Below are 24,478 nucleotides of genomic sequence, written 5' to 3'. Positions count from 1 at the left end.
GTCAAAAAAGACTCTGAAATCAACTAGAAGAGGCTCCCTCTGGCCAAAGATGGGAAACAGTTTGAATACGAACAACACTTACAAAGGACTGAAATGCATTAAATACGTTTAAATCCATGAATGCATAAAGCATAAAGACACTAAGGGAGAAAAACCTCTCAGTCATTAGGGGATACGAAGGAATCAATTCATTGTTTTGAAAACCGGTAACTACAAGGAAGAAATCAAGCACTTTGTAAGAAAATACTGTCATTTTCCAATGCCTGTGACATAATGGAACGAAGATGTCAATGACTACTAACCTCAACAAAGAAATACAACCAGACAATACATGCTCTCTTCCATGAAGTACACAAATCTATTAAGTATTCTTGCAAAAACAAAAAAAATCAAATCTCACCTGGTCTCTGACTTCAATGACCAATTCGCAGAAAATACAGGGGCAATAAAAACCTCCTGTGAAATGTCACCATGGGAATGATCCATAGGATAAACAGCCCAGTTTTTTAACAGGTAATTTGCAAGGAAAAAACAGACAAGGTATCTATGGATTACAGACATTTAAGAGACACGTCAACCAATTGCAACATCTCAAACTTATATGAACAAAAAAATATACAAAAACCTTTATGAGACAGGGAAATATGAACAATGACTAGATTATTTGATTATATACTAAGGAATTTTTTTTGGTCTGATAATATTAATGTGGCCATGTGGTATTTTCTTTTTATTAAGACCTTATCTTTTTTTAGGAATGAAATATATCTGAAATTTGCTTAAAAATTATGTAATTGGAGTGTATGGAGTAAGTAAAATATTTAAAGGCCTGTGCCCTTATGATGAGAAAGATCAGGTCTGAATTTAATCAAGCCTCTAGATCTTGTTACCAGTTTATAGGGAGATGGGGGCAGGGGGGTGGGGGGATGCCATCTTAAGTGGGCACTTCTGTAAGAAAAATGACTATTTCCTCACAAATGAATGGTAAAAAGAAAACGAGGGAAACTGTTAGAGATTAAGCCACTAAAGGCAACTTACTTTAGTTGTTTCTTAGTTGGATCTTGATTTGAACAAACCAACTGTGAAAACGCACTTTTGAGACAATTGGGGAAAACTACACAGGCTGATTAAGGGCCGATAATAAGAAATTACTGTAGGATATGTTCATGGCATTGTGATGGAGTTGTTAAAAAGTCCTATTTCTTGAAGATACACTCTGAAGCATTTACAGGGGAAATGAAATTGTATCTGCCATATGCTTTGAAAATACCCCAGGGGGCAAAAAAAAAAAAAAAAAAAAAGGCAGGGGCGAGAGAGTTGATTAAATAAAAATGGCAGAATGTTAATAATTGTAAAGTTTGGTTCATTATATCAGGTTCATTACTCACATATCGGAAGATTTCCATAATAAAAGGTTAAATAAAATAAGGCACATTCAAAAACTGAAGTCCCTGCAGAGGGTGTTAACTATACCAACCACTCGAGTTTAAGGGACAGTTAAGCCAGTCGGGTGTGGAGGGGTGTGGAGAGGTGGGAAGGCGGGAAAAGCTGCAACTGACCCGGACCTGGCGGGGAGATGGGAAGGGTGGGACAAAGGCCCAGGGGCCTGGAACCCCGGCCAGCTTGTGCCAGGGGTGCTCTTAGTGCTGTAGCTGAGTGCTTGCTCCATCCCTTTGGCCACACTGTGAGCCCCTGAGAAGGGAAATGCTCCCACACCCCCTGCTCCTCATTCCCAAGGGAGCTCCCCAGTCCTGGGGGGTGACCCAGCAGGTGGCACAGCCCTGCCAAATCACCAAGCGACTGAAAGAGTGGTGGTCTGTGGCTCCATCTGCTGGTGCTGCTGGAAACAAGCTGCCAGAATGTGGGGTCCCTGTGAGAAGGAAGCTGAGGATAATTTGAGAGAGAAATATGGTCCTGCCCCTTAAGAAAAGATAAACAGACCAGTTAAACATATAAGAAGACTTTAATTTCATCACCATCAACGTTATACTCTGATTGCTCACATAAAGTATAAAATTTTTACTCCACTGAATAAATAAGACATAACATTATTGCAAACGGCACTTAAGCCCCTCATAGCTAAGACTTCCTTAGCCCGGGCAGGGGACGCTCCTGAGCTTCTGTGTGGGACGCCCCAGGCACAGACACGCCCTGGGGCTGAGACGGACGGAGGCTCAGGGGGCCACACTCTGCCTCTGTTTCTGCCAGAGCCCCACAGAGAGCGCAGTGGAGCCGGCGGGGAAAGGCGGGCCTGGGCCACCCCTTCCCCAGCCCAGTCCTAGAGGAAGCAGGGGCCTTGGGGTGCCAGCTGGGTCAGGAGAGGAGGGGAGGCTGCTGAGACCTGGAGCCCCACCTTCCTCCTTCCCCCAGGCCCCCCAGCCTTGGGTAACAGGATTTGGGTCATCAGCTGGGGTGAGCAGAGCTTCCAAGCTCCAGGGCTAGGTGGCCTTGGGGCCAGACCAATCACCCCAGGAGAGGGAGATTCTGGAGGTGCTCAGCCCGGTAACCAGCCATCTCACGGGACCCAGTCATTGGGGGTCACCTCCTAGACACTAATGTGGCAGGGCTGGGAATTGATTCCCCTCTACTTAAATAAATAAGTTAAATATTTAAAGGCCTGTGTCCCTGTGATGGCCACACCGGGGCCAACCAGCCGTGTCCTGATATGTAGGGGTGGGGGAAGAGCAGAAAGGCAGTGCCGTGGGGCCAGGCAGCCTTCTCTCTACCCTCAGGATTCTTCCTCCCAAGTTAACTTTCGTATTTGCAAATCTTGTGGAGGAGAGTTTCACACTGGAAACTCCCATGCAAGAGCAACACTGGGGACACCTATAAGATAAGGGGGTTTGGGAGTGAGAGACCAGGTGGCTAAATTCACTCAGCTACCCACATCCCTTGTCCTGGTATGCCTTGACCGGGACACTAGCTGCTAACCCTGAGCCTAGTAATCCCCCTGCAGAATCCTGCATTCCAGTGCATGGAGATAATAAAACGCCCTGCCCTTTGGCCTCCCTGTAGATGTCCAGACTGAAGCCCATGTGGACCACCAGTCAAGCCAGCCCTAACAACCAGGGGGGAACAAAAAGGCCTTGTGCCCCATCTGTGCACCTATGCACCTCACCAACACGAGGTGGCAGCAGAGAGGCACACCGCTTCGGCGGCAGCAGAAACAGAAAGGCCAGGCCCACAGCCGCAGGCTAAGAGAATGGCACGGGAGGGGTTGGAACCCAGTGAGGAAGGCCCTCCTTCAGTGGGTCAGAAGTAGTCTACACCGAGTATTTGGCCAAGTCACTCTTGTCGAACACTACCTGTGTAGCAAAGTAAATGGCAACCAGACCCAGGCCTGCAGCTGACACCATATATGCAGTGACAGACTGGCTGAGCTGGACAATGGAGCCCATCAACAGGGACGGGGCCACCTGGGACAGCAGGAAGGCACTGTCCAAGATGGCAAGGTCCAGGCAAATGCCCCGGCCTGGAACGACCCTGGCCTCGGGCGGCTCACCCACCGCCACACGCATGGACACATCGCTGGCAGAGGCCCCGCAGAGTACAGGCGGAGTCGCGAGCAGGCTGCTGCCTCCAGCACCCGCAAGCCCGCTGGGGAAAGGAGACCCAGCCTTGGGGCCCGCTGGGAAGCCAGTCATCAGGCCATCCTCACTGGCACCACCTCCAGCGTCTCCTCGGTATTTGGGCAGGAAAACCTGGGGGAGGGGGTAGAAAAAGTTGACAAGGACAGGTGTGTACCTAGGTACGGGATTCCCTGGCTATGAAACAGACCCTGGCCTTCATCCCAGGGGCTGGAAAAAACTAGGCAACAGGCCTTAATGCAAATCAGGCAGTGGGTAAGAAACCTGAACAGACGCTGCTTGGGCTGATCTAGGCTCCCCCTGGCAGCAGGCGCAGGGGAGGGGGCAGGAGGAGACAAAGCTGAAACCAGAAGTCTAGGGCTCCTCTAGCCTCTCCGAGAACTGGTAAGTGGCAGACAGGCTCACACTGCAGGTTAGGAAGAGAATGGACCCCCACAGTAAAGGAGAAGACCCCAGCAGAATGCAGACAGGCGAGAAGAGGGAAGAGTCAGGACAGAGGAACAAATTCAAAGGTGGGGCCCCTGAGGGCCAAAGCCCCGCGCACGCTCTCCTCTCCTTCCCCCTTCCTGCCCCCCACCCCACTTGGCCATTCTCGTTGCCCTCTGCAGAGCTCTGCCCCCATGGGGGTCCCAGGCCCTAGCTGTAGTTGCCCTGCGGTGAGGTGCCACAGCCCCAGCCTGGGGGGCCAGCGCACTCAGCCTGGAGGAAGAGGAGACGGGGCAGCGGGATGGTCCTCTTCCAGATCCCCACGGCTCGGCTAATGGTGAAGCCCTTCTGAGAGTGACCTGCCCCAGGCCCGCCCCCAGCAGCCTGGAGCCTCCTGGTTAAGGCCAGAACTTATCCTACTGTCTCTCCATGCCCACTAGCACCTAACACATAAGAGTTCTTGAGCTGCTGTGTCAGAGCAAAGAGCCACAGCTGAGCTCACGCGTGACACCGGGGAAGCCTGAGGCTGGCTGTGTAGCCGGAAGTGGGCAAAGGCAGGTGCAGACGGTGCACAAGACCATGTGTGTCATCAGATGCCCCCTGGAATGGGCCTCCTAGGCCTCTCCACCCTGCCTCCAACCCCAGGAAGTCCAATGAGGCTGGAGCCTGGACAGGCCCCTGGGGACAGACATGCTCCTCAGTCTGAGGGGAGGACCAGCCCAGCATGTGCCCTGGCAAGATCGTAAGTGCCCAGGACTGGCCCCTGTAACAGAAGAAAAGAAGCTGATGGAGGTTATCCATGTGCCAAAAGGGGTCTCAGGGACCAGGCTTCCCCAGCTAAAACCCTGGTCCCTCCCTCCATCTCTGCCCCTTGCCCCTGCAGCTGCCTGTTCAGTTAACGGGCCTCCCAGCTAGGTATTTTTCTACTACCCGACTCATGTCCTACAAGAGGCAGAGGCGTGCCTTCCCTATATTCTGGCAGCTCAGTGAGGGCAGGCCTGCGTCTCCTCCCTCAAGACACCCCTGTTCTTGCCCTCCCAGGCAGAGCTCTGCATCTAGGGCTGTAGCTCAGTGAGTTCACTACTGGGGACAGAGGTGACCACACAGCCTGGGCCAGGAGGCTTCCCACAGAAGGGGGCCCCTGGAAGGACTGGCTGGTATGGGGCCGAGCAGGAAAGAGGCCCCCAACTTACACAGTGCCCAGGCAAGTGGTGTCAGGTGCGTCAGGCTGAGATCCGCCGTGGGGGCAGGGGGGGCAGAGGCACAGGAGTGATGCAGGGAAAGAAAAGAGAGAGTCAGGCAGGAAAGGAGGATAAACCAGAGAGGCAGCAGTAAGGAGCCTCCCCGTTCTGGAGACCGAATCAGGGCCTGGGAAAGTCACATCGCCTCTCCCTGAGTAAGGACCATTCCCACTCACCGTGTGAGACACTAGGTATCCCAGAGGTCATCCGATCCAGTCCCCTGTCTCTACACAGAACAACCCAGCCCAAACTGAGGGCTTCTGCTAGCCTGATTCTCCAGGGTTCCCAGAGAAGGATTTCATGTTTCCTGCAATCAACCACTCAAGTGCTTTATGGTCCCCACTCCGGAAGTCATTCCCAGAATCTAATCTACACCCGCCTTCCGCAGCCTGTGACTCTGGCCCTGGGGCTGCGATGGGCTTCCTCTCCATCAAAGGAAGTCTCCAACTTCTTTCGCCAGACACGGGAGCTGGTCAGCCTCTCCCCACCCTGTCCCACCCAGAGGCCAACGTGAGTACCTGCTTCTCCCGGTGGTAGAGCGAGGTGAGTGTGTAGGGCAGGATCTGCAGGGCGGAGAAGGTGAACCCCGTGAGGGCAGCCGAAGCGGTCACCACAGCCATGCTGTGGGACAGGCACGTGGCACCGGCAGCCACAGGGAAGGCCACCACACTGGCCAGATAGACTGCCCGGGTGCCAAAGTGCTGCACCAGGCGGTCCATGCCCAGCGAGAAGAGCAGGGAGATGGCACACTGCAGGAACAGCCCCAGGCTGCCCATCCGGACCCCTGCAGAGGGAGGCAGGGATGAGGCGGTCAGGCAGGGAGGGGGAAGGGGCCCAATACAATCTGGGGAGGGCTCAGAATTAGGGGCCACGGGCACCTGCTGCCCAAGATCTGCTGCACACCAGACCTGCTCCCCAAGCCCCCCGCACGCCCCGTAGCAATGGAAGTCTAGGCTCTTCCACTGACCCTAGAGAATGTGGCCAGAGGCGCTAAGGGCAGAAGATGTTCTAAGGGTCTAGTGCTCAACTACCCAGGGGCACGAGAGGGAACACAAGGTCAGTTCTGCCACAGGCTCCAAGAGAAGGCTCCGGACGCCTGAGTGGGGAGGTCCTGGTGAGGGGATTCGGAAAGTCAGTAGGGGGCAGGAGGCACGCTGAAGCTGGAGCCAGCTGGACCTGAAACCCAGCCTGGACTTCTCCACTCTGGTGGGCCTGAAATAAGCTCGGTCTTCTCTCCGGTCAGGCTGGGGCAATGGCTCTGATCAAGCTCTCAGCAGCTTGAGGCCCTTCTGAGACAGCAGGCGGAGCCACGTGAGCAGACTGCAGCGGGGGCCCATCCCACGGGCACAGCCACCAGCCTGAGCACAGGCCGTAGGCATCTCCCTATACCTGCGTGTGCCCCTGAGGGCAGGCCCACAACCGCCTCCCCGAGTGGCCGAGGCCTTACCTTCATCGTAGTGTTTCCGGGCCTCGGTGCCTGGCTCAGCCCTGGGCACACCCTTGTACAGCCCCTCGCCCACGAAGTCCGTGTAAAACAGCGTGAAGGTCATGAATGCCATCCAGCTGCACAGCTCGGCCACGAAGAGTCGGCGCAGGGTGTGAGGCACGCGACAGCAGATGTGGTGCAGCTGGGGAAACAGCGCACCCAGGTTCTGGAGAGCCAGCCGGGTGCGGCACAGGCAGAGATGTGGTGGGATGGAGGGGACCAAGAGCCCATCCGCTGGCTCAGCCGGGCCCTGCGCTGCCTCCTCGGCCACAAACAGCGTGGCTGCCACACAAGTGAGGAAGATGAGAGCGAGCAGGCCAAAGAGGCACTCCTCCTGGGTGCCCAGGTAGGGGGCCAGGGCGCTGGTGTCCCAGTCAATGGCGGGCAGGAGGTAGCCCAGGCATCCCCCGAGGCTGATCATGAAAGCGTAGACGGAGAAAGCCTGGCGACAGTGGTCCGGGTCCCGGAAGAGGTCAGAGAGCAGGGCCTCCAGCGGAGTGAAGCACACCTGGCCACAGAAGTCCAGCAGCCCCACACCCAGGATCAGCAGGGCCAACTCCAAGGGCCTGGCGTCCGGGCACAGCAGTCCTGCCAGCCAGCTGGCCCTTGGGATGAGGAAGAGGCCCAGGAGAACACCCAGGGACAGGGCCCAGATGAAGGGTCTCCGGCGGCCACAGCGCCCGCGCCAGTGGTCACTGGCTGAGCCCAGAAGCGGGACCGAGACCAAGCCCAGCACTGGACCAATGCCTGCAGGGAGAGCAGCAGTGCAGCAGCGTGAGCCGGGGCTGCGCCATGCGGGACCCGCCCTCCCGGGAAGGATGCAAATGATCACGGTACCATCACCAGCAGGCCAGCTCTGTACTGCATGCTGCGCAGGGACTCCAGTTTATCCCTCGCAACTGGGGCCACTAACGCCCCTTTTTAGGATGGGGAAACTGAGGCACAGAGCCGCTGATAAGTGGTACTTGTGCACAGACACAGAGCTAGGGAAGGCGAGAGGCAGGGTTTCAACAGGCAGTCTGACTCCAGAGCCTGTGATCCCGACAGAACCCCTTCTTCCTGAGAGTCACAATGTTGACCACTAGCCTTCTGGGGATTTTGCAGAATTTATCTGCAGTCAGGAGCCCAGCCCCTGCCTAGGGGTAAAGAAGAGCCCTGGCTGGGAGCCCCAATCCCATTAATTACCAGCTAGCTGTACAGCCTGGCTAAGTCACCCAACCTCTTATAAGCCTCTGTTATCTCCTCTGTGAAATGGACCACCTCAGAGGCTTGCTGCAAGGATAAAATGAGATAACAGGTATCAATTGTCAAGAGCTGGACAAAGGTGAGGAACAACTTCTCCAGTGCCTCCTTCGGGCCAGGCATTGTGTGCGGGCTGACAGGGAGGTGAGCAGGGAATGCCCCTGCACTCTTTTCTTCCTCTTGGGTCCCCCTCAGCCCAGGGTCTCCCCTTTCTCCAGCAACGCTGACCCATTGGCTCAGGGGCAGCAGGCAGCAGCCTCCCTTCCAAGCAGCCCTCTGGGCAGAGACACCACCGCCCTGCTTCCTGGGTGGCATATCTCGGAGCACGAGGGCAGGAGGATGTGGTGACTCACCCAGCACCATGGTCATGAACTTCTCCTCTACGCCCACTTCCAGCAGCAGGGGTGGCACGTAGGTGATGCCTGCGGCCAGACACACCTCCAGGCCAAAGGTCAGTAAGTTGACCAGCAGGAGCTGGGCTTTCCGATGCCTCAGCAGGCGGCCCACCCACAGCCTCTGGACCATGGTGGACCAGGCAGGTAGGGCTCTGGCCGGGTCACACGCTCCAGAACTGCTTCATCTCAGCCCTGCCCCAGATGCCCAGGCCTCTCCTCCTCGCTGCCGCCGACTGCCTAGGACTCAGCCAAGAAGCCATGTCTGCCAGCCCTCTGTGCAGGTGCAGCTTCTCAGTCCATGCTAGACGCCTGCTGGCGTGGGGCGCCGGGGTGGAAACATCTCATCACTCAGATCCTAAAAGGGCCGGAACAAACACAGAGCATTAAGTCCTGGGAACACGGTCTCCAGGATTGCTCTGAATTCTCTGAATCTTAGTCACTCCCTGGCTGACGGTGTGGCCCTGCCACCTAGGTGCCACTCACTACTGCCCAGTCAGAAAATGCATGTTAATATTAGCCTAAAGCTGGCATAATTAATAAAGCAAATATAATTTTTAAACCTAAGCACACTACGATGCCAAACAAATGTTTGTATTCTCTAGTTTGGAATATCTTCAAAATTGCCTTTAACTGCTAGCAGTTTGGGGAAAAAAACCCCAAAACCAACTGAACCCCCAGGTCCCAAGGCCCTGTGATCCACATGGCCCCCAGAGACCCTCTGCCAGGCCTGGTTTCTTTGCTTTTCTCTCTCCACTTCCCAAGGATGGGCTGTCAATTCCCCTTTGCAGTTCCTATGGGGCCCTGCCTGGCTGCACACCACGGTGCACCTTAGCTCCCAGCCTCTGAGAAGGAGGACGGGGGAGGGGAGGAGGGCTTGGGTTTTAGCCTGTCCCTGGCACCGCTCTGGGAGCGCTGCCCTGGCAGAGTCTCTGAGGGTCTGAAGGGAGAGAAGAGGAGGCCTGAGAACCTCTCCCTTGAGTTTCTCCCCACGCTCAACGTTCACTCAGAAGAAACATTCCTTCGGGTGCTGCCCAACTGCCATGGGACAGTGCGGCCGCGCCCAGGTCCCAGCCTCAGCAGGGCATGAAACCACACCACCTGGCACCTGTGATGAAGCCCGTGACTCCAGAAGGCCCCACGGCTTCCCTTCCTGAGCAGCCTTTTCTTCACTCTCAGCAGGAAGTCCCCACAGCCCTTGGGACTAAGCCTGCCTCCTGTGCACTGCGATCCCACTTGGGGAGCGGCCTCCCTGCGCCCCTCCAGTCTTGCTTCCTGATGGCAGCAGTCTGCTCCATTCAAAAGCGACCACAAAAGGGGGGAAATCAAGTCAGCCATGAAGAAGAGGCACAGAGGGCAGGCCTTGGCAAGAAAAGCCGAGAGTCCCTCACCTGTCCATCCCAAAGTCAGGGTGGGAGGTGAAGAGCCTCACATCACTCGTGGCTGGAGTCTGCAGTGCCTGCTCTCTCCTGCCTCATTCAGTCCCAGAAGTGCTGAAGAGTTCAGCTCACGCGCACAGCCCGTGGCCAGGCCCCCACCACTTTCCCGGGGCACCCGCAGCCCTCATCCATCCCCTCCTCCAATCTGCACATCTTGTAGTTTGCTGCTTCGACTCCTTTCACTTTTCACAGGTGCTCTTGGAGCTGTGCCACAGAGAAATCTGACGGCCGCCCCTCTGGCTAAGACGTGTCCATCCCATAACTGCCTTCTGGGGCTTGCAGCTCGCAGGCCAGGCAGGAAGGGGCCTCAGATAAGGCTGAGCAACCAGAAGCTTCCTTCCCAAAGTCCCACTCAGACCCAGACCACCCACTGTGAGAACTCCTATGTGGGTGGCAGCCACAAGAGTGTGAAATACTGATCCACACAGTCCCAAAAGAGGGCTGGGGGGCTGCCATCAGTCTCAGGTGGGTGGTTGTGGGTTCAGCTTGAGCTGAGCCCCTTCTCGGTGGCTGCACTGCCTAGCACCCCCCAGAAGGGAGCAGGAGACGGCACACAGACCCAGGGGTGGTGCTATCCTGCCTAGAGGGAGAGGTTCTGGGTCAAAATGCCTGCAGCCCATTTCACTTGCCTCCCTGTCTGGAAGGCCGTGGACACTCACCTGCACTGGGTTGACCGGGCCTTCCCTGGGCAAACAGACTTTGCAGGACACAGCCTCACCCACAACCTGCCCCCATTCCCACGCCGGCTGCTCCCTGTCGTTTAAAATAAATTGCTCCAGTATCGCCCCACCTGCTTTCTTGCCTCCCTTAGGCCTGCTCCTCACTCCCCGGAATGCACCAGACTCTCCTTGGCCCCAAGAAAGACAAAAAGGGGTGAAGAGGACTTTCCCCTCGTCCCCCTTCAGCCCAGATAACTCACTAGCTACCTCCTGAGTCCCCCCACTCTCTTCTCCCAAGCGGGCTTTTACCTGGGCACCAGGGGCTGAGCCAGGGGGGGAACTCATTGAAAGAAGTTGGGTAGGAAGTGGGCAGGCTCCCAGCCCTGCTCTGTACCCCTCTACTCTTAGGTTGCTGAGCCCATCCTCCCTCTTTTCACTTAGGTTTTGCCCTCCTGGGCACTCTTCCACCCTCACGCTCTATATTTCCAGCCCAGAATTGCGTGAAGAATTCCAGGACCATAGGAATACTCTCCTTTCCAACACCCCCCTTTCTTCTCTTTACATCTCCCCCAGCTCCTGTCTCCCCCACTTTATCCCACGCTAAGGCCCTCAGGGTGGGGGAGGCTACAGAACCCCCACAGCACTAACCCACCCACCAGCCACCCCTCCAGGGCCTCCTGCTGCCATCCCCACACACACCAAGGAAATTCCGGCCTGACCCCAGAGGGGCACAGCAGAGAAGCCCACGTCCTGCCCGCTCTGCCCGACTCCCAGGCTCAGAGAGGCAGGAGGGCACAAGGCAGTGCATTGCCACTTCCCTGGCTACCACTCCTGTTCGCAGCCCCAGGGCACACTTCTCGCCAAGACCTGGAAAGGACCCTCACTGCTGGGTATCCTGTCTGGGTGCTCCCACAGGCAGGGAGATGGGCCAGTGCCCCCACACCCTCCTGCCCCAGTCCTCCTGCCCCGCTGTTCCCGGAGCGCTCTTGCCTGTCTGGCAAACAGAAGATCAACCAGCAGAGCCAGCCTCCCTGCGCTCACCTGGCGGGGAGGAGGCAGGAAGACGAGGTACAGAAAGGGGGTGTCTGGCCCACCTGGAAAGGAACAGAGCCTTCTAGGAGTTTCCTTAAGTTCTCCTAAGTTCCAAATATCTCCCCTCCTCTCAGGGCCCCCTGATGACAGGGCAGCAAGAAAGCTGGAGAAAACCCAAGACCTCTGGGAACCTTCCTGGGGCTCTGCCCCGGGCCACCTGCCCTCCCGGAGGCCGGTCAGTGGACCTGCATTCAATGGGCAGCTCCGGGTTCCAGGGGAGCTACGCCCTCTACGCTCCAACACTTGAGCACATGGCACTCCCAGAGCAGGCTGCGGGCTCCACTCCAACCCTCTAGTACCCACCCTAGCAGGAGGAGGAGACTGGGAAATGTGGAGCTAATGCATAAAGGGCTGAGAGCAAAGGGAGGTAGGCGACGTGAGCATCGGGTAAGACCTAAACCCACACACACACCGCGTAAATTCCAGCCTGACCCCAGAGGGGCAGCTCCTAAGGGTTCACAGGTGGTGCGTGGATGGGACAGACCCCACCACACCGTGGCCAGAAGGCCCAAGGACTGCTCCCCTTGACCCACTTCAGGTTAGGCTCTGGGCAGAGTACAGGGAAATGAAACTGAGCAACAGGAACAAACTTGGCCTGAACTTTCTCCAAGACTCAGAAGACAAGAGTCGAGGAGGTGGGGGGCAAGGCGATCAAGCCCACTCCTGGGAGCTCCCGATGGGAAGGGAGGGTCAGAGGGACATAGAAAGAGGCCTTTGAGGGCTTTCAAAGGGGCTCCTGCCACCCTGCACAGCTGAGGTGGAGCGGGTGGGGGGCTGGAGGGGGAGAGCAGATTCCCTCTGCTGACAGACAGAGGCCGGGGGAGCTGGGCTGGGGGCAGCCTGCCGCAGGCCAGCGTCAGGCAGCAATTCTATGGCCTCTTTATGCAGGCCGGAGTCCCCACACCCCGCCCAGGCACATCAAACGGCTGCAGCCCCCATCCTGACCCCGCAGGCTCAGTGACCCCGCCATCCTCCCTCCACACTCACAAAGACTGGGCTGCTTTCTCACAGGCTCCTGGGGAAGCAGCCCCTCCCCACACAGAAGGAAACTGGAGACCGGGCAGGCCAGCCTCAGGAATAATGACGCAGCTGCGAAAGGGGTGGGCTCACTGCAGGCCCACCTCACTAAGGCAGGCCCCAAGCCTGGGCTGAGGGTGGGCAGCAGGGAGAGGCTTGGGGAAGGGGGAATCTCATTCCCCTACACTGGGCTGGACTCGAGTCTCAACCTCAGTTGAGCTCTCCCAGGCCCTCTAGAAGGGGGATAGAGAAGGGCTCTGGGAGTTCACCAGCCCAGCATCCCTGTGACCCGCCCTCTCGCCTCAGTATTGGGGGCCAATGTCCTTGGCCTCACCTAGTAAAGCCTAGCACAGTACACTCCCGAAATGAGCTCTGCCCTCATGGCGGCTCCACAAGGGGCCTTGGGGCACCCCAGAAAGGGGCTGGGCTGGCCAGCCAGGGGACCTGAAAATGGACATCCTTCTGAGGGATGACCTACCTGGGCAGCTGGGAGGTGGGAGAGGGACAGGATTAGGCTGGCCTTGGCCTCGGGCCTTGCAACCCATTTTCAGCCTATGATTCTCAGGCCTCAAATACTTCCAAAGAAGTGAGGGTCTGTGTTCTCCAATCCCATCCTATCAAAACGCAGTGATTGGCGCAAATAGCTGGAGCCCACGACTTTGAAGAGTTCCCACAGACACCTTGAAAACACTACTCAGAAAAGCAACCTTTCCACCTCAAGGAAATCGTAGGAAAGAATAAGAGCTGCGCAGAGGGGGGCGATCCTACCCCCACCCCAGACTTGCTGCCTGGCTCCTGCCTCCTCCAGGGCCCAGAGGCCAGGGATTTAGAGTTCGCCCTGCTGCGCTGCCTTTTCTTCACCCAGACTGGAAGCCTTCTGCTTAGCAGCTTGTCAGAGGGAGTGAGGGGGCTGCCGGCGGGGACACAAAGGCGGATTAGGGAGAAACCTCTCGGCCTGCAGAGTAATCCATCAAACTCTCTCCCGGCTGCCCGCTCCGGCCCCTTCCCACTCAATTCCCCTCCAGCTGCTGCGGGCCCCCCACCCCCACTGGCTCCTGAGCCCTGTCACATTGGGCAGCGAAGAGAATCCCAGGCCCTGGGGGGGAGCAGAGGGGGCACACTGCAGACACTGGGGAAAGGGCAACAGCTCCCTCCTCCACCTCACCCCCCAGTGTGAAAACCCAACAGGTGGCAGTGGCTTGGAGGGAAGCTGCCTTTGTTGCCCTGAGCCCCAGCCCAGCTTCTGAAAGGAGACAAATGCCAGAGGAGGTTGGGGGAAGGGGTGGGGAAGGGATGGGGGATTGTCCACGGAGCCCACCCATCCCCTCCCCTCTCCAATCCAGCGACAGGGATCCTGGGGTCGACCTGACCCTCCGTAGGCCAGTCGGTCCGGCAGCGTAAGCCGAGGTGAAGCAGTCCTGGCAAGGGTCACCCAGAGATCTCACCGTGACAGCCACACAGACACACATCGGACTCCAGGCAACAGGCCTCCCAATCAGACTTCCTTGCTGAGAACACCTGTGACCCAAGGCCACCCTGGGTCACCCTGACCGAATGTTCTCCAAACCAAGATAGCCGGTACTCTACAGCCTGGTGCTCTCTGCCACCCCATGGGCCACCGGCCTCTGGACCCTGGTGGACTCAGCAGGGTGACCTAGGTTTAGCAGTCTGACCTGGGTTTGCAAGCCAACTCCACCACTTACGGTGACTGTGGGAACTTGTTAACTGGCCTCCCTAAGCCTCAGTTTCCCTATCAGCAATTAATAATAGCAGCTAACATTGAGGTTCACTCCTCTTGCAAGAGTTTGAATCCTCTAGTCACCCGATGAAGTGAATACGATGAGTATACCCATCGGACAGTCAAGGAAACCTGGACAAATACTGCCCACTTCCTAGCCGTGCCGTGTGTTTAAGAGAAAGCACGTTGAAATTCCTGGCGAGGAAGCTTTCTCATTCCCAAGCGGGAGCAGCAGAGGTCAGAGAGGGACAAACTGTGCCTTTCTTCTCGATTGATTCCTTGCCCAGCACCCCTGTGCGTCCTGCACCCCTGTGCGTCCTGCACCAGCACCTCTTTCAGCGCCAGAGGCCAGAGGAATGCCAGGAATGCAAATGCCTCCCCAGGTGCCGGCCCCAACAGGTGAGGAGAGGTCACTGCAGCAGACCTGCGGGGAGTGGAGGCTTCCAAGGGAGGTGGAGGGTGGCATACACCTCCCAGGTACAAGGCAGCGTGGTTCCTACCCACAGGGAAAAGCAGCACAGTGGCTGACACCTACTAACTGTCCAGGAGGGGTCTGCTATGCGCTGGATACTTTGACGTAGCTTTCTCTCTAATTCACCATTCATACAATCCAACGAAGTAGCTATTTAATATTCCTATTTCACAAGGCGGAAAACAGAGGCTCAGAGGAATGCGTTAAGATGCCCAAGGTTGCACAGATAAAAAAGGGTTGTGTGGAAAGTTCAAACCGTTTGACAATTCTGGAAAGTGCTCTGAGCTGGGAGCCAGGGCAGCGACGTCCCTTGTCAGCAACTTTTGTTGCTCCGTAGCCTGGATAAGCCATTTCGCCTCTCGGGGGCTCAGTTTCTGCCCCAGTGAAACAAGAGCTAGTCTAGATGCTAAGGTTCTTTACAACTGTACAGCTGTATGATCTCACCCCCAGCCACCTTGCCAGGTCGGGTGCTCTCCATGGACAGGCACCCACTGAGCGCTCACTGACAAGGCCACATGGCAGTGGGGAAGAGGTTTCATAGCCCTCCACTAAAGAAGACACGAGAACCAAGCAAAGTGGAGAATGCTCCCCAGCCGCACTTTCCCCAGCCCTTACCTGCCTGCACATTGCGCTTACGTGCCTGCACTTTGCCCAAGTATAACACAGTGCCCAGGGTAGCAGTCATCCAAAACTGAGCTGAGTGACCAAGACATCTGGAGGTAGAACTGCCCTCTTCCCTACTCCCTCCCAGGTTGCACTCTGTTCTGGCAGAAATTAGTAACGGAACTCTCTATTTAGACCATAAGAAAGGCTTCCCTACAAGGTTGGGTAACAATACCAAGAGATCCCTTGGTGCAGGGTCCGGGAGAGAACATGGGAGTGGAAGAGGGCCCTTGGCACAGTCTCCAGGCCACTGGGAGATTCCCTCCCCCTGCTCCCTGCTCTTCCTACAGCCCCTGCAAAGTGAAACCTGACCGGCCTCCCTCCTGGTGAACTTGAACTTTGCCAGTGAGCTGGACCAGGCAGCTCTCCCCACGTGCACAGTCAGCCCTGACTCCTCCCTGCAGCCTGGTCTCCCTTCAGAAAGAGACCAGGGTGTGGAGGGGCTGGGCAGACCTACAGATGGGCAGAGCCCTGGGCTGGGCGTCAAACCAGAGGGCTGGTTCCAGCTCTGCCATTCCCACCTATAGGATCTCAAATTCAATGGTCGCTAAGGCCCTTTCCGCCTTGATAACATCATCAGAGGGCTTGGGGCCAGACTCAGCCTATGGAAATGTGTTCGCAAAACAGCCATTTAGCAGGGAGCTGGGGGCTGGTGGGCTCCAAAAAAGACATTTTTAAATTAATGAGCCCTAGTTTGCCCACCCCCAAAGGAAGTATGCCTCAGTGCTACAACCCCTCCTCCCCTAAAGGAATGCCAAAGAGCACTAAAACTCACTCATCCACCCACCCACCCACCACTCACTGAGCAACAAGCATGTGCAAGCCCACTGTGAAGGTGCTGGGCATGGCAGCAACTGCCTGCAGCCCCCTTTAGCACAGGGGATAAAATCAGAGTGCACTGAGGTGGTACACCTGCTAACACAAGTCCCTAGACTGGGGGCCCAAGCTGTAGGGCATGTTCATTTCTCCAGGGCTTCCTAGAGGAGCTAGCGGCTGAGCCTTCCAAGATGAGCAGGTAGAATACTCTGCATTAAAGGGCAGATGTCTGCAAAACACGGCCACTGGAGCCTAGGATTTCCACGCACACCCACCTCTCTTTTTTGCCCCCTCCCCCGTGAGATGTGATGAAAAGTGTAACGGAGCCCCAATCATGGGACTGGGTTTTGATCTCAGATCTGGGCCCAAGGTGGTAGAACTGATCGGCACTGGGCTTGTTGTGGCTTCCAGAGTAGTCACTGTGCTCCAGTTCCTTCCCGGGGATGCCTCTCCCCTTCCCTGACTCCTGCCCGGCTCAAGTTCCATACCTCCTCCAGGGCTCCCAAGCTGTCAAGGATCCCCTTTTTCTTCCAAATCTTGACTGCGCCTGCACTCACGAGGCAGCCCTCAGGGTTGGATATGGTTCATGGCCCCCCTGCTCTCTGGCTTCTGGTCTGCTCCACCCCCACCCAACTGGCCCTTCAGCTGCAGGGAAGCAGGGAAGAGTCCCTGCCCAGGCCCTGAGAAAGGGGGCTGCTCAGCAGAAGGCCCTGTAAGTGAGGCTGCATCAGGATTCCCATCTGATGTGATTTGAACAGGGTGCCAGGGATTCAGGCAGGACCACACTCAAGGTATCTGGGTGCTCAGCAGCCTCTAGCAACAGGAGCCAGGAGTGGGAAGCTAGGTTGCCACATTCCTAGGACTGGGTTGTGTGCTCCCAGTCTGAACACAATTTGCCAGCTCAAAGGATACTTAGGATTAGCGGAGATGGGGGAGGGGAGTGACATAGGACATTGAGGAAGGAGGGACTGCCGTCTCATGCGACTGCTCCCAGGGGCATTTATCTGGCTGGGTATCAGATCTGGCTTGAATATGGTGACTAACGGACTATATTCAGGGACCAGGCGCTGGTCTCCAATCGCCTTCTTCCTGCTCATCCCAGCGGCCCAGTGAGTGACGTCCAGGATTAACAAAGAAGGGGAAGGGGACAAACAAGGATAAGCCCCTGGTCTGTGCAGGCACTTCGCTAAACATGTCATTTAATCCTCACTGTCATCTTGCAAGGTGAATACTACCATGTCTAGACACATGTTATAGACTACCATGTTATAGACACAGAAACCAAGGCCAACCAGTGAGGCGGGCCCATCTCCAATGTCAGAAGCAAGAAGTCCCACAAGTCATTCAGGGTTAGTGGCAAAACTGTGGATTTTGTCCCATGGAGGAGGAAACAGACCCTGTGGTAGAAAAAGCAATTAAACAGGAAGCTGTGGCCAGAGAGCCGGACCATTCCGTGATGGCTCTGTCAGCCGCCGCCCCCAGGCAGGGACACTTAATACACTGGACAAAGCCCCACACTCCAGCTCTATTGCTGGGAGTCAAGTGGCATCAGCATTCAAGATACTGGGCCTGGTACCAACTGGTCCAGCCTCTATCTTCACTGTCTAGAAAACAGGGCCACTGACTGTTCAAAGAAAGCCAGGCTGGGTTTTTCTTCTGAACACTAAAAGCACTGCGAAGGATGCCAAGGGATAGGGAGAGAGGACAGAGCGGAACCCCAGCTTCAGAGCACCCCTCCCTCTTACATGGCTTCCCTATCACAACAAATAACCTTTCTGCTTGGACAGCTCTTAACCTTTTGGGATATAAATTCACTTCCATCACCAGATGGTACTCTCTTTCAGTTTGAGGAGCTGGGCAGGGCAGGGAGTTCAGGACTGATTAAAAAAAACCAAAAAACAGTTGTACTCAGTATCAGTGGGAGAGACCGGGATGTCCAGTGCTGGTTGTATTCTTTGCACGGGCCTCAAGTTCACCTGCAGATCTGTCATTCACAGTTTACATATGGTCTAATTCTCTTGCTAAGAAACTGGCTTCTAAATGTTCACACCACAATGGTTGCATCCATTGTCACCAAACAGCAGCTGACATTTATCAAGCTCTTTCCCATGCAGCTGCTGTGCTCAGAGCTTTACCTTATCAGCTTGTTTAATCCTCACAGTACTGTGAGGTGGTGCTGTCCCCCTTTTACAGAGGACGAAGCTAAAGTACAGAAAGGTGAAGTAACCTGCACAAAGGAAATGGGATTCAAACCCAGGCAATGGGTTCTAGGGGCCGGTCTCTTGACTCTTCAAAGTCCAGGACACCTGCTCCCAGGGAAACAAGGTGCAGAGCAAAACCCAAGAACAGATTCCCCTGCCAGGGGCTGCTGTCTATTTGGTAACAGGTACAGGAGACATAGTTACTAATAGCCAACATTTATAGAGCACTTTTCGGCTATCAGGGACAAAGTCCAGTGCTCTATATGCATGATTTAATAAAGCTCTATTTTTAAAATATTTAATAGTATACATACTTACAGGTATTTATATTGGTTACATTTATTATTTAATAAGTAACAAAGCTATAGAGTAGCTATGTTCATTATTATCATCATCCCCATTTTGCAGGGCGGGACACTGAGGCGAGAAGGAGGTTAAGTGACTTGACCAATGTTCCATGGTGGTGAACAGCCAAGATATAACCCCTATCTTTCGGATAGTCCGGGTTTTTATCCCGAATGGTTTAGAAGACAGTGCTTAATTTCACTTTCAGAGTCCCCAGATCACCCCCCCTTTTCCGCCCTTTCTCTCCAGAGCCCTGCCCAGGCTGAGAGAGGGAGCTCCATGCCATCCCCACCACCCAGCGGCCGGGAAGGACCTCTGTGGTACCCAGGGATCACTGCCCCCTCCTCCTCCTCCTTTGGGATAACTGAGAGGGCCAGGGGGGGCAGGCGGGTTCTCCCCACACTCCATGAGTACACAGGAAAACACCCCCCTACTAAACCGGGGCCTATATGTCTACAGCTGTACATTCATTCTAAGCTGTATTTTGCTCTTCAGACTCATCCGGCTGCCTCAAGGTCCATTTTTCTGAGTGCGTTTAGAACACCAGGGTCCTGGCTATGTGACAGCCTCGGGGAGGAGATAAGGGAGGAATGAGGAGATGGGACCCATCCAACAGTGGGGCCTATGACCTCAAATAACATCGCACTCACTCCCCAGGCAACATTGCTCCACGGGTTTCCCGGGCTTCCCACCCAGCCTGGCCCTCCTGGGCCCTTTGCTCCCCGCCCCCACATGCCAGCCTGGTCACCAGGCCTTGGGCAGGTGGGTACTCCAAGGCTGTCCCGCTCTGAAAGATCTTCTACGTGCGTGGGAAAGGCAGCCAGAAGACCTCAGAGCCTCACCCCTGCCCCGAGCAAGGCTTCCAGGAGCCCAGCAAGGGTCACTCTGGGCCCTGTCCACTCACTGGTCATGCCAGGCTGCAGACTCCAGGGCAGTAAGACAGCAGCCGGGCTATTCTTAGTGCCGCTCCACAGGGATCAGGTCTGCCTGACAGCTGAAGGACAAGTCCTCACCAGGTACCCACCATGCCAAACCCTTCCCTCCGGCCATCTCGGGTCCCTTGGGAAAAGAGGAAGCAGGGTCGGGGAAGTAGCCCTGGGGAACGGGAAAAGCTGAGCACGTCAAGAGCGTCTCTCTGGAAGATGGAAACTGTTTCGGAGGTCAAGGGCACGGGCAACTCACAGGGCTTCGGCGCCCGAGGGCAGCAGGAGTCCAAGGGCAGGGCTGACCTCACTCAGGAGACACCTGCCGGTCCCTGGGGGGCTTCTCCACCAAGCGCGCTGCCAGCCTCAGCCAGGGCCCTGGGACGCGGGGCCGAGGCCGAGGCGCGTCCTCATCACACCTGTTCGCTGGCCTCGGACATTTCTCACCATCCCTACCGGCGCCCAGGGAGGAGAACACGCGGCCTCGACTTTCCTCCTCCCCTGAGGGAGGACGGAGGCTGGGAAGGGGGCAGAGGGACCCGGACGCTCCCACGCTCCGGCCTCAACTCTCCCCTCGGGGCCTCGCCCCAAGCCCGAGGTCCCAAAGGGCCCAGGCGCCTTGCCCTCCCGTAGCCCCCTCGCTGCGCCCCGCGCCCGCCCGAGGACCCCGCGGCGCCCCGGCAACCACCCCGTTCCCGGCTCCCGAGTCCCGGACGGCGAGCGCCGCGGTGACTCAGCCTGTCCCTTTCCGGTGACGCCGAGCAAACGGGAGAAAATAAATGCAACTTTCCAAAGAAAACTCGGCCGCGCGAGGCTGCAGCGGGGGCGAGGCCGGGGCTCCGGGCGGGGCCGCCGCCGGCCCTGGGACCGCGGGGACCGGCGCCGCTAGCCCGGCCCGCCCCCGGCGGAAGGACGCGCAGCGCCGCGGGGATCCGGCGAGCGCCCAGCGCGCCCCGGCCCCGCCACCCCCCGGGACGGGCGCGGGGCTCGGCGGCCCCTCCCCGCGGGGCGCCCAGCACGCGACACAGCGGGGACTCCGCTGCGGGAACGGGGCGCTCCTACCTGGCCGCGGCGCGCGGCGGGTCCCGGGGCGGCGCGTGCGAGCTCGGCCCCCTCCGCCCCCGCCGCGCGCCCGTCGGAGGCTTTTAAATCTCCAGGTTACTCCGCCGGGGTGGGGGGAGCATGCGCGCTGGGGCCGCCAGGAGGGGGCGGGGAGAGGCGGGCGGGGGTGGGGTACTGGCGGGGCCGGGGGGTGGGGCTGGTGCCCCGGGAAAGAGAGCGGGACGTCCCGCAGCCGTGTTTGCAGCTGCGGCCGCGACGGGCAGCCCCGCGCGGCGCCTAGGCTGCCCTCTCATTACCTGGGGCAGAGCGCCGCCCCCTCGCCGCTCGCTGCCAAGACATTTCGGGGAAAGCCACCCGGGTCCGCGGGGCACCTCCCCTCCGGGGGCCGGTCTGCGACCCTTACCCCGCACGTGCTGTTCTGGCTGCCCCGTCGCTGGGCAGAGCTGCATCCCACCCATCCAGGACCAGCCCGTGATGCGGAGATGCCGCATTCTCCCTACTGTTTGCTGTTCTCGGACAAAGAGCTTTCCTAGAGCTAACTCAGTCCCTCTTCCTCAAGTTAAAAGCCAAATTCCTTTAATTTTTTTCTTCCTCAAGTCTGTGTTTGGGGAAGAGGAGGAGGGTGATAAGTTCCCAATAAAATGTTCCCTTGTCAGCCCTTGAGCAAGGTCCCAACAGATACCTGTTTCCAGAATGCCTTTGACAAGAGGGAAACAATGCAGCTGCGAAGTAGAGACCTGGAGGCCCAGGCTGGCCTTGGGGCAGGGGCCCTGTTGTGTCTTTTTTCCTTCATGGAGTTTTACTGGGGTGAAAAGAAACCCTATTTATGTGGATTGTTGACTTGGATACTACAGGATCACAGGACGATGCCTGTGAAGGGAGGGCCTCGTGGGCTGCAGCCCCGGACTGGGCGTCAGGTCCCTGGGCTCCAGGCCTGGCCCTGCCACGGGCCAGGTGTGATGTGAAGAGTCCAAGGCATCTGTGCCGAGAATGAATTAGCCGGGTGGTCTCTCAGGGCCCCTCCAGCTGTCTGGTGGAGGAAAGGGGGAAAGGGAGAAGGGAGAGGGGAACAGTGGGGCCTCGGAAGCTGTGGACAGTAGAGAGTGGGTGCAGGGAGAGCAGAGCAGAGAAAAACCAAGAATCCACCTTGTGGGTCACTAATCAAGTTTAACTTGAAAACTGTCTCAGCATTGCCTCCCCGGGGGCGGGCAGGCGACCCTCCAGGGCTGCAGGGGCTTTCTAAAGCCTTTGGCATACCCACTGTGGCCTGCAGAGAGACTGGGGTGGAGGCCTGGGTCCCTGAACTGTTGTCCTCTGTGAACTACAAAAGCAGGCAGGAGGCAGGGAGAATTCCGGGTCAGCTGGAAAATTCCAGAGCCAAGGGAGCAGAAGGTGGTATTTTCCAGGCTTGAGGAAAGCACGCGAATCAGGAGGGAGCTGTCCCGCCTCACAGGAGTGGGGGGTCCCTCTCCCCCGCTGGCTTTTGCCAGGGGTCTACTCACTCTATGCCTTGTGACTTGGGCACAGGGGAGGAGGTCTCAGGAGAGTGAACAGACAGCGTGATGTCGGATCCCGGGTCCCAGCAGGGGCCCGGCCACCTGAATCCGTGCGGTCACTCCTCCCCAGTGCAGGTGACCCTTCTTTACAGAGCCGGGTGGGTGTACTCTCCTGGCCCCACCCAGCACGGGGTGGTGAGGGCCTTCTGCCGTGAAAATGTTTCCTCCCCTCTTTTCTACTGGTGTAGCCTTATGAATAGTAATAATAATAGTTATTGATTATGCCAGGCACTGTTCTAAATGCTTTTCATGTATTAACTCATTCAGTCCTTAGGGCAACTCAAGAGATGGGTACCATTTTCAGATAGAGACTGAGGCAATCTCTTAGTCCATTGCTACTCCCTACACATACGTCAACATGCAGACTTGAGCCGTAAAGAAACCCAAACACCCATACCGCTCCTTGTGATGCTGGATTGTTCTGGGCGAGTAGCCGCTTCTCTGGGCTTTAGTTCCCCACTAAGTCTGCTGTAGGAAAAGCACCATGTCCTTTTCATTTCCTCCCTCCCCACCCCCCACAAACCTGACTCCCATTTATAGGAAATGAGGATGACGCGAGGAGCAAAGCCATCCTTGGGGAACCACTAATAGTCTGGCTGAATATTGGAGAAACCGAAGATGCTAGCAAAATGCATTAACAATTCCTGCTCCACCCCCCACCCACAGCCCCTTCCCATTATCCTTGGGCTCAGAACAAGCATCCTCCTTTTTCTAGAGAGATAAGATTCCCAGCTGGGGCTTAGTTAGCCTGGAAGTGGGCTGAGAAGCCATGGGGGACTTGGAGCTCCCGTCTCCTCTCGCCATCTCCACCATCCAAGGCGGTGGGGGATTCTTTGCTTCTTCCCCTGCCTGCCTCAGGATGAGGGGTGAGCAGTCTCTAAGCATGAAGGCCACCAGCAGGACCAAATCCTGGCCGTGGACTTGAAGGCAAGGAGATGGGTCCCCTGGACACAGCAATTCCAATTCTGGGATTTCTTTTTTGGCAAGATAATCAGAGATATGCATATCAAAAGATGTTTGTCTCAGCATTCTTCACAATAGTGAAAAATTAGAATCAATTTAAATATAGAATGATAAGCTATTGGCTAAGTAAATTATAGCAAATCCATATAATGGAGCATTATGCTGCCATTAAAAATGATGGCATAGAAGAATTCTAATTGACTGGAGAAATGTTTATATTACCAATGAAGATAGCTGACTACAAAATAGCAGGCACAATAGGATATACATTTTTTTTAAATTTAGGTATATAATAATGCAATGTCCCCAAATCCTGGATTGCACCTTGGGACAGAAAAGGGACATTAGTGGAAAAATGGGTGTACTCTGAATAAGGTGTGCAGCTTAGTAAATACTACTACACCAACAATTTCTCAGTTTTGATCATTGTACTATGGTTATCAGAGGAAACTGGTAGAAGGGTATACAGGAACCCTGTGTAATCTTGGCAACTTTTCTGTAAATCTAAACTTATTCCAAAATAAAGTCCTTAAAATCGGTATACATATAGAGAGAGAATAAATTACTTTTTTTAAAAAGATGCAACCAAAAGGTAAAAATTGGTTTTCTATGAGTGGGAAGGGCAATTTTGACTTGCGGGGTGAGGGAACTACGGAAACTTACCTGAATCTCCAAGTGGTCTGTATGGGTCACACATTGCTTTTTTAAGTAGAAAGAAAAGAATCGATAAATGTTATCCTTTAAAAGGGAAAGAATGAAATAAAACAAAGGAAAGAGGAAGAAAGAGGGGCGAGAAATCCCCTCTGGGCTGCCCCAGTGTGGACTCCCACACCTCATTTCCATTCAGAGGGTTGAGTGGAGGGGAGATCAAGGACCCGAGCAGCAAAAGAGGTTCCGAAGCGTTTGGGTGAAGACTTAGATGGAGCAGAGTTTGAGAAAGGTGATAAAGAAATGGAAGGAGCACCTAGACCGTGTTTCCATCACCACCAGACACTGTGCACAGAAGAGACACTGAGGCCATGGAGGGAACTGGCCAGGGGCACCTTTCTTCTCAAACCCCAAGCTGGGAATGACCATGACCTCCACTTCCTGAGGTTGCCCATGATCCCCACCCCCCATCATTGCTAGAATGCAGAGCCTTAGAATTGCTAGTGAATG

General features: G+C 56.0%; 1 protein-coding gene across 8 annotated transcripts; it reads right to left on the bottom strand.

The window, feature by feature from the left end:
* Positions 1-1,944: 1,944 nt before the first annotated feature.
* SLC45A3 (solute carrier family 45 member 3) lies at positions 1,945-21,323 on the bottom strand. 8 transcript variants are annotated; one of them, XM_073217050.1, is made up of 6 exons: positions 19,999-20,642; positions 19,721-19,875; positions 8,336-8,732; positions 6,702-7,487; positions 5,773-6,038; positions 1,945-3,701 (listed from the first exon to the last, which is right to left on the bottom strand). In XM_073217050.1, exons 3-6 carry the CDS (start codon positions 8,505-8,507, stop codon positions 3,264-3,266), a joined length of 1,662 nt encoding a protein of 553 aa, XP_073073151.1. In that variant the 5' UTR covers positions 8,508-8,732; positions 19,721-19,875; positions 19,999-20,642; the 3' UTR covers positions 1,945-3,263. The 8 variants fall into 8 exon arrangements, with proteins under 8 accessions (XP_073073151.1, XP_073073154.1, XP_073073148.1 ...); XM_073217053.1 differs by lacking the exons at positions 19,721-19,875; positions 19,999-20,642 and adding an exon at positions 21,205-21,323; XM_073217047.1 differs by lacking the exons at positions 19,721-19,875; positions 19,999-20,642 and adding an exon at positions 20,802-20,926.
* Between the last annotated feature and the right edge of the window lie 3,155 nt (positions 21,324-24,478).

Source organism: Manis javanica, chromosome 11 (genome assembly GCF_040802235.1).
Source record: "Manis javanica isolate MJ-LG chromosome 11, MJ_LKY, whole genome shotgun sequence".
In the NCBI taxonomy this organism is placed as follows: domain Eukaryota; kingdom Metazoa; phylum Chordata; class Mammalia; order Pholidota; family Manidae; genus Manis; species Manis javanica.
This window is presented reverse-complemented; position numbering and strand designations above follow the sequence as displayed.